General features: G+C 37.7%; 1 protein-coding gene across 5 annotated transcripts in view; it reads left to right on the plus strand.

The window, feature by feature from the left end:
* Positions 1-16,025, plus strand: part of ROBO1 (roundabout guidance receptor 1) — a 690,041-nt gene that overhangs the window by 595,905 nt on the left and 78,111 nt on the right. For all 5 annotated transcript variants that reach the window (XM_083855650.1, XM_083855654.1, XM_083855651.1 and 2 more), the window contains 3 exons: positions 7,606-7,726; positions 10,920-11,058; positions 12,275-12,402. In XM_083855650.1, coding sequence (XP_083711776.1) covers positions 7,606-7,726; positions 10,920-11,058; positions 12,275-12,402 — 388 coding nt within the window. The remainder of the gene's footprint in view (positions 1-7,605; positions 7,727-10,919; positions 11,059-12,274; positions 12,403-16,025) is intronic.

Consider the following 16,025-nt stretch of genomic DNA (forward strand, 5'->3'; position numbering starts at 1 on the left):
ATAGAACAGGAACTTAACATGGGTTTATACTCTTCTTCTGAAGTGTGGTCTCATTTCCATGTCATTTCTCTGTCAAAAGAAATGGCTTTTTATTTATGTTTAAAAACATTTTATAATTTTTTCAAGGTTAGTTTTACAAAATACTTGTTTGTTTTGTAGTGTTTAGCTGGCAGGGTCAAAATTTCTTTGAGAGTTGATTTGATTGTAAAGATTTACAGAAAATGTTTTGAATGAGAAATCAAATCTGTCTTAAAATTTAAAGCTGTCAAAATACAAATCTGGAAACGTATGAAAGAACCCACTGCATTTTAGTCACCTGTGACTAATTTTATTTGCTTAGTTTGGTTCTCAGTTCATGTTCTCTGCCATAAAGAGCTCGGGTTTACCCCCAGAGGAACTAAGCAAATCCACGTTCCCTCGGGAAGCTGCTGTGCCAGCTCCAGGGAGGAAAGCTTTCACAGGCAATTTAGTGCAGGAAGTGCAGCGGTCACGGGAAGGATCCGGGAGCCTGAGATTTGCATCCCTTGAGTGAGGAGCCAGCAGTGGGCAGCCAGGCTTGGAGGGGATGTGCCTTCTCCTCGAGACAAGTGGGAGTCTGAGCTGCATCTCAGGAGGTCACGGAGTGACCGAAAAGAATGACCTGCTGCACAGACCAGCCAAGAGAAAAATGTGAATAATTCATTTCTATTTCCTCCTCTCAGACTGTGAGGATTTTGTTGTTGCATGACAGTTGTACTTGTAAGTCTAGGAGATTCTTGGTTTTGCATTTCCTTGTGGGAGCTCATGTTAGAGGAAGACCCACTAACTTCCACTTCAGATCTCTTGATAACTTGAGTCCTGTCAGAGCAGTTCCCTTTAGAAGACCTTACATAAGAACCTTGGGAAACCCCATATTTTAGCATGATGGCCGTGAGAAATATGCACTCTGAGAAATGTCTTTCATCAGATTACAAGTCTTGGTGAAGTTCTACCTACCCATCCTTCTAAAGCTTGAAATTGAACATTAGGGCTCTGCTCTTGAAGACTCATGCTCTGCACAGCTGCTCCTTTCTGAGGGGAAAATTCAGAAATTTTCTATTGATGAAATACACCCCACAATATACAGTGGTCTTAAATCCATGTTGTCATCCTGCCAACGCTAGCTCCAGACTTAGAAAAGTAAGACAGTGTTGTCAATACCTGCAATGACAGTCAGGAACTGAAATCCCCTTGGAATCAGCAGCAGAGTCTGGGCCCCTTTGGGAAGTTGTGGTGGTTGTACTCTCCTCCCTCCACCCCAGGTGCTGGCTGTAGGGTTTAGGTGTGACCCTCCACATGCAGAGTCAGGTCTGTTGATGTGGGTGGGCCTTTGGGGACTTTAACACAGCCCTTCAGAGTGACCTTGGTCTTTCTTTTACAGTGGGAAACAGGCTGCTAAATTCCTCTGGAGATTTGGGTTATGTAGTTTCTTTTATGGTTACCAGGTAGGATGTTTTTATATGTTTTAAAATTTGTGCTTTGTTAGTATTATTTTTCCTTATTACATCTGTGATTCTGTGGGTAACATAATTAAAAACTGAGAGATTTGGTGTGGAAAATTAACCCTGGCTGGTCTGAGGTTTTATCCTTGGAGGTGTGTAAATAACACAGCAGTGGTGATGCTTAAAAGAAAATTCATGTGTAACTGATACTTCAAATAATCTGACTTGCTTGAGGGAAGAGAAATGAAGACATACCAGACGTCGAGTTCAGTTCAAGTTCACTTTTACTTCTGATTTCAGTCGCTGATTGTAGTGAAAGCTACATGTGCACCAGCGCATCCAGGGGAGATTTATGCATGGGGTTAAATTTACAGTTTTACAGAAATTTCACAGTTGTCATTGTAAACACATCATTCCCATGCAGGGCCTTCTTTGGATACTGCAGAAAGATTGGTAGTTCCAGAGATAATTTTAGTGACCCATAGGATGTACCTAAGTGTTGTCCATTAGTTGAATTTAGTATGCTTTTTATACTTAATAAATAACAATTTGAAAAACAGTTTATGAACCATTTGCTTCTTCTTTTTTACAGTTTTTGATGATCTTTGTAGAACAGATTTAAGACCCTGAAGATAATTGTAACATGATTTTGTTGTAAGATTTTAATCTTGATTTATAATAAGAAAAGAAGTATTACCTAGAGATTGTTTTGTACTGTATCTGTGAAAGCATTTCAGAGAAGTGTTTTACTGGTTCAAATACTGCAATATAAACATAGCTATTCAGAAATTAGTTCTGACTAATGTGAGCCAATACGGATTATTGTGAATTAAATCTTCCTTTGTGATTAACAAAAGACAAATGTTTATAGAGAGTTAATTTGGAATTGTTACAGTTTTAAACTTCTGAGAATCACGTGTGCTGAGGCATGGATGTTTCTTTTCTTAATTTGATTTATGAAATTCTGCATATATCTTGGCTGTTCCTACAGTCTTACTGGGTGGAACATCAAACACATGAAGTAATTCTGATATCTGGTGTCTTGTGATAATGCAAAGGGCTGAATAACTAACTTTCAGCTGCCTCAGAGCTCACCAGACAATTCAGGACACAGATAACCCTTAAGCCTTTGTGGATATCCATCTTCTTGTAGTTACAGCCATTAATAATGAGGAAAGTGGGAAAAGGAGTCTTATGAGCAGACTTGAATCTGATTCTACCTCTGATGTATCAGACTGGCAGGGGTGCCAGAAGCAGCAGCTTGAATCTATTGTCATTTTATCTACCTTAAATACCTTCTTTTTACCTAAAGCCACCTTCCTATGCATTTTGCACCTTCCTTTAGGCTGCCTTTGGGCCTGTCTGTATTGCAAAGCTGTTTTGTTGGTCCATGTGGTGGGGGGGGAACAATTGACTTGCACTTTGTCATGACAGATTTACAGCACAGGAAGACCACTTGAAAGAATGTTTCAGACTACTTTCAAATAGAATTTTTTGTGTGTTTGATCTGGAGGAGGCAGCATGTACCTTCCTGGGGTCCCAGAGAATGGAACAGAAAGCAGGACAGACTCGTCTGCCTGAACTTTGAAGTTAAACAAGAACAAACTTTAATCATTATTAAAGACCTGCTCCAAACACATTTTGATGTCTAGTGTCTGATATTTAAGCATGCTATAATAGGTAGGGAAGAATACGTGGGATTCACAAGGCTTGGAACAAGATACAAAATTTTAAATAAAAATTAAGATAGATAGTCATTTGTACTCCTTTTTGTTCAAACTACAAAGTTCCCTTCTATGGCTGACATTCCATGCCTTACAGTCTCTCCAGCAATGGTGGGTTGTAATGTGGATATTTTGAGATGCTAGACCAGACAGAGGGAAATGAAAAAACTCTTTGTTTCTTAACTAAGAAATAAAAGCTCCATTTTCCTTGAGTATACAATTGGTGACACTTTTAATTACAATTGCCTGGGCTCACCTTGCTCACCTTGTACTTTGACTGTTATTGTTATTCATAATTAGATGGTACACTTTTAAGGCAAAGGCAGTGTCTGACAGGTTAATATTACATGGCCACCACTTTTAATCTAGAAAATGAAAGAAAGTGGGTTGTTGTGTATGCTTTACTGTAGAAGACTGAAATATATGAAATTTGGGATGTCACATATGCAGAAACCCTGGCTGTACAAACAGAAGTCAGTGTTTCATTCTGCAGTCTAAATTTGATTTTCCTATGAATTTGTTTGCTTTAGAATTATTTTACAACAGAGCAGATTTCAATTATTTAATAAACTACGAACTGAAAGAAAGTAAGAAAAAAAAATGTCACTCACATTTATATGTGGACTCCCCAAGCATTTCTCTTATGGCTTCATTCTGTCTCATATTTCATACCACATTTCTGTGAAAAGTAAATGAATCACCCACATATATAAAAATATTTCATAACACAGACAGATGGGTATGGATTTATACGTACAGAAATTTACACACATATACACAAGGCACATAGGTATATAAAATACGGTCTCAGAATAAGAATATATGTGTGTACAGCTATACTGAATTCTTGGTGGTATGTTGTAGACCCCTTGGGTGAGTTTTTATGGATTTGATTTATTGGCTGACTGAGTTGATTCATTATTTGTATATGATTTTTTGCTGCTGGGTGGCCATAATTTGCAATTCTGGACCTAGTTAACTCTGTGGGTGCCTAGAGTTTTCTGTATGAACATCTCCAACTATTGTTTAAAGAAATAAATGAAGTGGACTTGCTTGAATGAGCAATTTACTGATGAGGAGCAAAATATGGTCAGGCAGGTCATAGAAAATAGCTTGCAAAAAGTCTTTGTAAGTCACCATACCATCACATTTTTTTTAGCATACATACAATAATCCCTACATCTCACAGGCAGCTGAAGATCATCTGTGAAATGCTGATCACAGTCTTTTTCTCTTATTAGAATTCAGTGCTATTCTTGCATTATCCTACTTGCAAATCCCTGATAGATTTGCTGGTAGGCACAGAACATAATCATGAAGAGGCATGAAAAGTCAAAAAAGTTCGCTGGCTTCATTTTGGTATAAATGAAACATGACACTGACTTTCAGAATTTGCCTTTAAGCTTTGGCAGTTAGCAAAGCCATGGTTTTCCCACAATACAACCATATCTGCTAGAGCAGTGGAATAAAACTGTTTTCTGTGTCTTGTTTACTAGGAAGAAAGGACTTCTGGTTTTCAGCATGGTCACAACTCTTCAGGAGGTTTGGGATGTAATGGTACACTCACTGCCTGTCACTCTTGAAAATCATTATATCATTTCCTGATATAAACTCCAGCTGGTGTATTTTGGGGCAAGGGCAAAAGAATGAGAAGAGCCAGAGCACTCAAATTAAAATGCCTTCAGTAACTGTTAGGAATATGCAGACTGTGAATAGTTGTAATTTGCAAGATTTCATGTACTGTCTCCAAAGGTGATTTGATTGTTCACAGCTCTAAATACTGGATATGAACTTAATAAGACAAATTCAGCAGTGATTCTTGACGTGTTCCTACCAAACTTCACACGCATGTCTTCCTTCCATTGTGTATTTTTTAATTAAAGCCATTGGTCTGTGGTCCATAGGTATTTCTGGGATTGCCTGTTGAGAAGAAACACTGCACATAGACAATATAAATTTTTCATACCTGCAGTTTTAATCTGCAATGTCATATTTAAACTGAAGGGATTGGCCAGTCTTATTGAGCTGGTAGGTACCTAATTGTTTAAAATGCGATGAAGAATTTTGGTAGTTGCCCACCAGGGGAAGTTCACTTCCTTCCAGCCATCTGTGACTGCTCCAGTTACAGACATGTGTAATTCCACATTCAGTGGTGGCATTTTATTGTAGCTGCGTAATTTATCACAATTCCATGTGGAATAGCCGTCATTGCAGCTAGAGTTCTAAGCCCTTCTCATGTTTTAAGGAAACCAACCAACCAAACAAAAGAAACCCCTTTGCACATGCACTCAGACTTCCATGTTGTGAGCATAGCCTCCTTCAGCATGCGAGTCACATTTTAGGAAGTCTGCTTCAAGCATCCATGAGGGTATGTTTCCTCTGAGTCTCCTTTGTCTAAATCTCAAATAACTTGCAAGAAAAGCAGCTTTCAATGACGTTTTAGCTTTTCATATGTTTCTGCTTTAATGCTTCTCTCCATCTATGCTTTGAAGAGAGTCTTGTAGCGATTCCTGCAAGAAATTCCTAGGATTGTTCTTGCTTAAGGTTACAGTTTGTGCAAGATATGCAGTTGTGTCATATTGTGGTGGATTTGAATGGGATTTTCTTAAGTGATAAAATAACACAGGAGCACAAATGCTACTGAATGTCATCACTAGGATTTAGACTCTGAAGACATGCATGAAAATCACTGATTCCAGTTTACATGGGCTTGAAATCATCAGATGAGTTGGCAAATTCTTGAGATGTATAAATACATTTCGTTGTTCTATCCAGTGTGATGATTATATACATAAAAGATAAATATTTCTGCTATGTATCTGGTTATACAAGTACCCCAAAATGCAAGTGAAAGTCTTTCAGAAGTTGGGGTTTTTTTAAATCCTTTACATCCATTATTTGGAAAATCAGTTGCTTTCTGTCATTTAGGGAGATGTAAAACAGGAATAAGTACAGATTGACTTCTATTATATTTTACATTCTCTTCCCCTGCTTACCAGTTCAGGCACTCAGCAATCTAAAAATGCATATAGATTCTTGAAAAATGTGTGTTTGCAGGTCACCTTTATGTTTTCATTCCTCATGCCTCAAATCTCCACTGAAATTTCAGAATTACCAGCTTTCTGAATGATAAAGGACATATCTCTTGTGCTCTAAAGCAATGAGTGCCAAAGGCAACAGAATGAAATTTGTATGCAGCACTATCTACGCTCCACGTGCATGTCCATTTATCTCAATAACTGACTGTCATCTTTGTGCCTGTACATCCTACAATGACAATCAGAGCCCAACACTGCTCGAGATGTCAAATTTCCAGGGATGGATTTCTAGCTGCAGGCAACTCGAGCTAAATACCTCATATTGAGAACACTCTCCTCCTTGTCACTGACCACATTAGAGCCTTTCATGTAGCTTCATATGTGGCTTTTATTTATTGTCTACTTCCACCCATGCCTTGAACTGCAGTGGTTTTCAGGAGTGATTGGGCTTGTAAGCATATGTGTGCTTCAAAGTGTATTTTCTGTAATTAAGGAATTTTCTTAGTATATCAAAGTAAAAATGCTACATATGCAGCTACCTACACAAATTTTGCTGAATTTTGGTGGACTTTGAAACTTGTTCAGCCATTTGGTCAATTAAATGGGGGAATAAATCCTTTTAAAGGAAGATCATATATTTTCATATACATTTAATGTACATTTTTATAAAGCATAATAAGATTTGGAATCACAAAGGTAAGTGTGTTTTCTAATTTGGAGGTTATTAGAATTCCATTATCTCCCAAAAGCTGAAGTCAAAATTAAGAGCAGAATGGTATTCATTTCCCAGTAAGAATATAATTTCTTCTGTTCAGCTGCTTATCAGCCTTTAAATTTACCTATTTAAAGATGAAGAACTAAAGAATAAAGAATTTCCTTCACTTCCTTAAGAAATGAAAACCAAAACAAACACAAAACTCCTGAATAATAATGAGCACGACCAGCAGCAGGATAGCGTGCACACATTTCTTGTCAAGAAAAAGTAATTGCAGCACTTGATGTGAAATGAGATTTATGTCTCGTGCTAATTTTTACTCTCCACCTGATTGTATCAGTACATGGGAAGGAATTGTAGTCCTTCTGCCTGACAAGCATTAAACAGGCTGGGGAGGAGCCAGCATTACATTACACAGAACGAAGGAAAAAAACTAACAAGAGTCCAAATCTCAGAGATTTTAAAATACTGATGTAAAACTAAAACACAAGCTTTTTGCATGAGAGAAGAAAATTAGGCTAATAATAATTTTTTTCCACTTTTTTTGTGTGATATGGAAAGCCACAGGTGTCTTGTTCTATTATCTGTAAAAATTTTTTTCAAGCTATTATTAGTATTAAATCGATAATTCATATTAAAGTATTTTTGTTGTCTTTGTTTTGTTCTAGATCAGAGGAGGAAAGCTTATGATCACATACACAAGAAAGAATGATGCTGGCAAATATGTTTGTGTTGGAACAAATATGGTTGGAGAACGTGAAAGTGAAGTTGCAGAGCTCACTGTTCTAGGTAAGAACTCTATTAGACTTTATTGATAAAAATGTCCATTTTTTGTTTTTCCTAGTAAGCTTTTCTCTTAAGATTATTCTATTCCCTTTCCTTTTCACTGCTGAAAATGTTTTCCTCATGGTTGTAATCTAGCAAATAGAAGGAGGATAATGGGCTCTGCAAACCACCTGGGACAATTTTTCCTTTTATAAGATCCTTTTGTATTTAATTCTCAAACTAAAAATAATTCCAGTGTCCATGGCTGGATCACTATTGCGAAATAGCAGCAAAACAAAAATGAACAAGTTTAAGAAGCAGAGGCCTAATTTTTCCATCTTACTGGACAGACTCGGAATTACTCTAAATTTCTATTTGGAATAATTATACTTTCGTTTATAGGAGCATATGCTCAGTGTTGTAAAGCTACAAGAGATCTGCTTGTTCAAGTGATCCTATTGTTTAGTCTCTCTGACCAACAAAAAATACATTTTCACTTAAGATAGCTGAGCTTAGCTGAAAATTGCATGTTTTGTTGCTACATCAGAAGGGAAGCTGTAAATCCAAGTGTAGTCTCAGTATTCCTTCAGCATAGGAGAACTTATGTGGTTTTCCTTCAAAATATGTCCCATTTTTACTTTAAAGTAGAGGAGGTTTGAGATAGTTTGATTTTTTCTGCAAAAGAATAGGTGTTTTATCTTTACAGGATGAGACTACCTAAGCTCTGGCTCACAGCACACTGGTTCCCATCACGATGCTGCTGCAGTACTGGTAGTTTGGTGGTGGTGGGTTTTTTTGTTAAATTCATGTTTAAGAGCTGTCTTGTCTGTCTTTGGCACTTTTGTCTTTCTTCCCTACATCGTTGAGCTAGGACTCTGGCAACTTGAAGGCCTGTTCAGAGTTTCATGTGAAGCAGGGTTTTCCTTAATGGAACAAGGTTTTATGCCATCTTAAAATTGTTCAGACTGATGTCCAGGAGGAAAGTGGTGTGTAACCCTTTAGAAGCTGAGGAAGACTTTGTGATCCCCCAGTACTGTTTTATTTTGGTTTTGTATAAACACTTTTGAAGCCCTAGGGGAGGAAGTTTTTTCTCAAATAGACTTTCAGGACTTCAAGCAAATTCTAAGCAAGTTGAGGGAAGTCCTGACACCGGGCTCCTATTTAACTGTACCATTAAATAGCTCATCACTAGTTTCCTGCCAACCAGGGAATGGTGGGCTGGACCCTTTGTTAACTTAGGCAGGAAAAATACTACTCTTGCTAAACACTTGTAAGAGGGGTGCATTGCAGGCAGAGCTCTGTCTGGCTTTTTCTTCATCTCTTATTCCTTTCCAGACATATTTCAGATTTTCAGCCTGGGGAAACTAGTGAGATTTTGGTTTCAAATGGGGCAGTAAATCTTTGAATGTCTTACCAACCTCTGTCTAAAAATCTTTAATACACCTTATTCTTTCAACTCAGACTTGGGATATGTGTGAAAAAGCACGAGAAATATGCTAACTTCATGTATTAAAACTTTTCTACATTAATCTTCTATTTATGAGGTTTGGTTATTTAGAAGTTGAACTTTTGCTTCTAGGTGTCTGCTTTAGATCAGAGGGAGGATTGCATGCCAGAAACTGTAATATTAGAAAGTTTCAAAGTGGTCCTTGCTAAGCTTTCCTTGTATGTAGCAAATAATCCTGTGACAAAGATAGGTTCTTAAATCAGTGCTGATTTCCCTTACCAGTTTCTGCATTTGAATAAGAGTGTTATAAATGGGCAGACAAAAACTTGTGGAAGTCCATTACTCTTCCTTTAGGAAACTGATCTGAAGAACAGTGTGCCTCTTGTGGGTTTTGGAGTTGGGCAGCAGCCCTGGACTTAGCAGATTTTTCTCTTGCATAGTTAAGTTAAATATTCTTCCCCAAACTGTTCCTACTCTGAGGTTTAATCTGGATGTTCTTTTCTTACATTCAGGTTCTGTTTTTTCAGCACCTACAAGAAAGGGGCCAGGGTAGGGGTTTGTCTATATTTGTATCTTTGTAATTCACAGCTAGATTTATGTCTGTAGATTTCTGTTTTATTTCTCACTTCTTGTATATGAACCGAGGCTGGAACTGACAGCTTAAAGATCAGCTTACTATTTCATTTAACATCATTTCCTACCATTGCCAGCAAAGTTAAGTTTTCTACAACGCAAGTGTCCAGCTGATCTGGACATTCTCGAGACTAAAGGAAGCTTTTTTTAATAAGGTTTTGTTCAGTTTATATTTGCTTTTTAAACCATTAAGTTTTTGTAATATTGAATCTCTATGTCTGCAAAGCCAGAGTAATATTTAGAACTACTTTTTTCAAACACAAATGTGAGACACGAAGAGCATGGGATTGTCTCTTTATCCTTCTGTCTGGTCGTTTTGTACTCCTGTGAGAAATTTGTGGTGTATTTTTGGGCATTCACACTTCCTGATGGTGCCAATTGCTTCAGACTCTTGCAGTTCCAGGGGGATGATATTTATATCCTTAGTACATACAAGTCAAAACATGCAACTGCCTTCTCAACTCCCTCTGAGCTTTCACAGGTTTATAGACAAAAAGTTCATCTGCCTTAGGCAAAGGAATCTGCCAAACACTCTCCTGTTAAACCTTCTCATTTCTTTTATGGACATGCTGTTGTCATCTGGTGCTGCTCTTCTACATGGGTCATTCCTGGAATATTCCAGAAGTTGTTTAAAACCACTTTTATCCTTGGGAGTGTGCAAACCTCACTGCAGTGCAGCCTGGTGTGGAACTGTGAAAGTTTGAATAGTGCAGCAACCTACAGCTTTGAATCCTGTTACAGGTGGAAAAGTCTATCAGTACCTTTCCTGAAATTCGCAGGGTTTACCAAAATAACACAGCCTGTACTGAGATCACCTTTTATCCCAGAAACTCTGAGTGTAAGAGTGCAGCAATTAATCTGAATCTGGTGAGCCAGGATTTGGGTCATCCATGTCCTGCAGTTTAAGTCAGGGATAGCAGCAGTTTTGATGAGCAAAAGCTACAGAGAGTACATTCTGGGATTTGTCTGTCTTGTTTTACTTCATGTGTGCTGGTGAAAGAAAATGTTGCCTTTCAAATGCAGCACTGGAAATGGTTGCATGGAATGCTTGCTGGTGCTGACGCCTCACAGAAATCCTGTGCAATCTGGACACAGAACTGCTGGATTAATCCTCGTTTTCCTTTCCTTTCCCTTTAGAGAGACCATCTTTTGTGAAGAGGCCCAGCAATTTGGCAGTAACTGTGGAGGACAGTGCAGAGTTTAAGTGTGAGGCCAGAGGTGACCCAGTCCCTACAGTGAGATGGAGGAAAGATGACGGGGAGCTGCCAAAAGCAAGGTGCAATACTTGGAGTTACCCTGTTTGTGACATCTGGTTTAGTATATGATGGGGGCATTCAATGATTGAGAGCTAGCATTTATTTGTCTTGAATACAAAAGGCCTGGCTTGATCCAATAAAACATTTCTAATTAGCACTGTGCTCTAGTTGAATTTATAATTTATGTTAAAACTCAAAACCAGCCTGTTTTCAAGTTTTTGTTGTGACAACATGTGGCAAATATAAAATAACCAAGTTCAGCCAGCAATTCCAGATACAGATTAATTCTTCAACAGAAGAGTCTTTTGTGATTACTAGAAGTTTTGGAGAATGTATAACAAAGAGTAAAAGAGATTACAACACCAAGAAGTATATATTGGACTTGCAATGGATATAAAATATAGTCTGGTTATGTGGAAAGCTGCCTTGGTCATACATGTTTTTGTTACTAGGTTTCCATTGAACTTATTTTTTATTTTTCATTGCCATAATTCAGGCCAAACAGTAAAACCTCATATTAAAAATAAATATATCCCGTGATAGATAGAGATAGATAAAATACTTATTTACTTACTTTACAATCCCAATTATCAGTTTAAGAAACTTTCAGGGGAATGGACTGAAAGAAGAACCCCTCTAACAGTAGGCTTTGGCCAACAAATCCAGCTTCTTTATAATATTGTGCATACCTTTAATAAAAACTATCATTTTTAGGAGAAAAATCTACTTACCATAAATAGAAACACATTGACTGACTGCATTATACAAAAAAGAGAGAAAGGTGATGAAATGAAAGAAATTGGTAAAAGGCCACATTGTTCTTTAGGGAAAAAAACAAAAAAAGATTGTGATTTATCTTGACTTTCAAGCATTTCTGATCTTCTTGGGAACAATATTTTCTTTTCAACCATGTTAAAAAAATCTGTCATTCAGATGGAGAATAATAAATATTATATTTACTTATTAAAAGAATTCTAACAATTAAGATGTTCTTCATTAGGGCCTTGCAATTGTGTGCAAATAATATCAGGTTTTCAAATACTTGGAAATACTTTGGTTTTAAAACTTTTTTTTTACATTATCAATTTATAAGTATCTATACTTTTTTTTCCCCCTTATGGGAAATACAGAAATAAGAATATTTGAGAGCAAATCCCCCAGTGTTTTTACCCTTTACAGAAATTGTACAAAGTTCTGTTATTCCTATTCATTGTTAACTACTCTGTATATTTAAAGATATGAAATCCGTGATGATCATACCTTGAAAATCAGGAAAGTTACAGCAGGAGACATGGGATCATACACTTGTGTTGCAGAAAATATGGTTGGAAAAGCTGAGGCATCAGCAACTTTAACAGTTCAAGGTAAGAATGGGTTTTTTGCAAAGAATAAGGTTGTACTAAGATAAAGTTGATTTTGTTGTTTGTACTACAGTTCCAGAGATGAAAATATATGAAAATACAAATTTGGCTTGAGTTGTATTCTGAGGAAATGGAAACACTTCATGTGAAAGAGTTTTTTAAGCAGTCTTTACAATACTGGGATGGGGAACTGAGCATGTTTTGAATTTCAGTTCTTCAAGTTCAGAACCAAGTCACTTGCAATATTTGTATCTGAAACACAGAAAGAAGAAAGTCAGTGTTACTGAGCTGCGTTGTTTTAATTCAAAAAGAAAGAGTTACAAGTCCAAGTATCTGCCAAGTTTTTTCAATTAAATGTAGTAGAGAAGCAGTGAATGATAAATCTGTTTGTGTATCTTCTAATACACTAACCCAGACCACTGGAATTCCTGTTGCTTTTTCATTTTAAAAGCGTATCGTAGCACTACTGTTTCTTTGTAAGATAAAAATTCAGTGGAACTCAGTGAACTAATATGTATAAAAATCCTTCACTGCCTTTATATACACAATCCAGATGTTCACTGTTCAGATAATCCCTCTCTTCCTTTCCTGGCTAGCAGACAGGCAATGATGTCATCCTGATGCTTTTTTCTGGCCACTGATGGTCCTTCTGTCCTTTTCTCTGTTCAGTGGGAATTAGTCATTATGGAGTTCTGGGGAAGTATGGGCTTAAAAGTATTTTATTTGGTAACAGACCTCTATTTTGACACATTTACTATAACAGGAAAGGTCTTGTCCTTAACCTGCTCTCCTTTTTCCTCCAGAAACATTTGGTGTCCCTCTTTTAGGAAAGTATTGAATTCTTTTGTTGAAGTTCTCATAAAACCAAGAATTTGGAGGTGTTCTGTTTTGTTCGTCACCATGATGTTTATGCACCAAAACTCATACCTTATGTTTGTAAAATAACCATTTCTCACGCTCAGTGTTGTAGAATAAAGGATAAACTTGTGAGCAGTAAGTACAGTTTGTTCAAAGAGAGAACATTGAATTATTTCTTAAATGGTGATTTGTTCTGAAGATCACATCTTACATCAACTGTTAATCCTATAAAATGTTACTACTAGAAAATTTGCTTTAATGACTGGTTGAGCAGCTACATTTCTGGAAATTAAGTCTTGGTAGCCCTAATCTTTTGTAGTCCTATTCAAAATAAGAAAAAACATACTTGAAATCCCATTTAGCTTAATGGTGCTGATAGATACAAAATGATTTAAGTATGTAAATGTTAGAAATTGAGTGAGATCTGTTTGATAATAAATTGCTATTTTTAAGGAACAATATCATAGCCTAAGTCCCGATTCATCAAGATCCTAATTTTAAGTGCTTGTATTGCACAGTAGATATTTGCATTGTGGCAGCTTTGCTCTGAGGATATTGTTATGGGATAATTTGTTTCCCAGTGAGAATGGATTACCTCCTGAGCCATTTGTCTGCACTAATGTCTTTGTAGGAGGGATTGATGTGAGAAAGTGTAATGTGTAGGGACAATTTGTAGCTGGTAATGAAATAAATTATGATCAAAATCCATTTATTAGCATATCCAAGAGACCAAGTTTTATGGGAGGGAAAAATTACTCCTCTAGAGAATGCATTTTCCATTCAGATCTTTTCACATTTTTCCTCCTTTTTCTGCCTTCTCCTCTTTCTCCCTCCTGTCCTCTTCCCTTGTTAAAACACTTATTTTTCTTCTTTTTCCCTAAAGGTACAGCTTTTTGACTGTGTAGAAAAGTAGACTGATCTTGTTTCAGTACTAAAATAAGATTGCTGACTGTTTGTGGACACACAGCTCTTTGAATTTTTTTGGTTGGTTCATTGGTTTTTTATGATTTAATGGGGTTTTTTCCGGGTGCTTTAAGGAATGCAACTGACAACTCTTTTCTGTACTTTTGGTTATCATTACGTGATCTATTGACTGTAGAGTTTAGTAAATGTGTGTTCTGCTGTGCCAAACTGAGTTATTTTTGTTGCCTGTTTGTAAACAGAGGGCTGCCTTGGCAATCACAACCTCAGTCATTACAGCTGCCACTGTGCAGGCATGTTAAATTCAGCAAAGGGTAAAGAAGGGGGTTTGGCCTGGGTTTGAGTGGCTTTGGGTTATTTGTGGAGCTTTGGTTTGGGTTTTTTCCTCTTCAGTATCTCAGCAGCAGGCTGTGGTATTTCTGTGCCAGAGAAGGACCCTGAGAGCTGTCAGTGGTGACCCAAGACGTGTGTCCCTGTCAGGGAAGGGACAGTCCCCGTCTGTCAAGTGTCTGTGCAGTGGGGCTGTGGCAGAGAGTGAAACGTGGCACACAGCAGACAGGGCTGCAAGCCGTGCTCCTCAGGGTTGGCCGCACTAAGGACAGGATTTATCTTCTTCTCTACTCATCATTTCCACTCACACTGTGGCTGACCCTGCTGTGGAGGGTTATCTGAGGCACTAAAAGGTGGAGCGTGTAGCACCGGGGCAATTGAGATACGCAGCTGTCAGGGAGGTGTGGATGGGACGTGGTGAGCAGCTGTCCTGGGTCTCACAGGGAGCTGCCCTGGATCCCACAGGACCCTTTCCTCCTGCTCAGCTCTGCCCTTGCTCCATGGAGCAGACCCTGCATAATGCACACCCTGCCGGGCTCCCTGTTTTGGGAATGCTCTCGGGAAGAGCGCTGTCTCTGAGCTGGGAGTCAGCCCAGGCCGTGCCCCTGGACTGGGAACTGTCAGCTCAGATAGTTCAGTCCTCCCTCTCTCTCTCTCTGTAATTAACTGTAGAAAACACAAGAGAGGGGAAGGAATATCTGTTCCATTTTTATGTTCTTCTTGCTCGTAGCACTGGCGTCACAGATGATGGTTATTGGAATCACTGTTTTCCTCTTCCTAACTTTGGGGATCATAAGTGTTTCCTGCATACAGATGTTGTACTCTTACTGTGACTTCAGCCATATCCATAAACCAGATTTGGAGTTCTGTATTGACGTAGTGAGGTTTGAACTCTTCCTTCAGTGTTTTACTCCTGCAGCTTAGAAGCATTTCCCTCCCTAAAACTGTCAAGTTATCTTATTGTCTCCTTGGAAAATTAAATAGTTAAGGAAATGTAATCCTGATGTTGTTTCCATATACCTAAAATTGGAGAGTTTGGGCCTCTGTTTTCATTTTGCAGCAATGTGTACTGCATCTGTAAGGCATCTAGAGACATTGCTAAATACATGTGGAAGCATTTCATTCAGGAGATGATTAATTATTAAATAAATACCTCGGCCAATACATAATGCCAGGAAGCAGCTCAGAGTACAATACATTATATTTTGCCAACACATTATATTTCACCAAGTAGCTGAGGTGCTTCAGAAAAGGAAAAAATGGCCAAAAAAAATGGCATCGCTGAAATCAGTGGACTTCTCTCTTGCTCTAGCACTAAGCAGGCTGGAAATATTTATTGCTTTTATGTTGTATTGTATTTGACATATATGCAAGATGCCTTTCATGTTTTGTGTAGGTTTCTATTATGTGACTTGCTTAGTTATATGCCTCAAAGCAGGACTGTAGGAAATATAATATTTTATATTTCATTACTATGTATATCAAATAAAACAATGTTCCTAAGACACCAATAATGC

The sequence above is a fragment of the Zosterops lateralis genome, assembly GCF_965231275.1.
Source record: "Zosterops lateralis genome assembly, chromosome: 2".
NCBI classification, from domain to species: Eukaryota; Metazoa; Chordata; class Aves; order Passeriformes; family Zosteropidae; genus Zosterops; species Zosterops lateralis.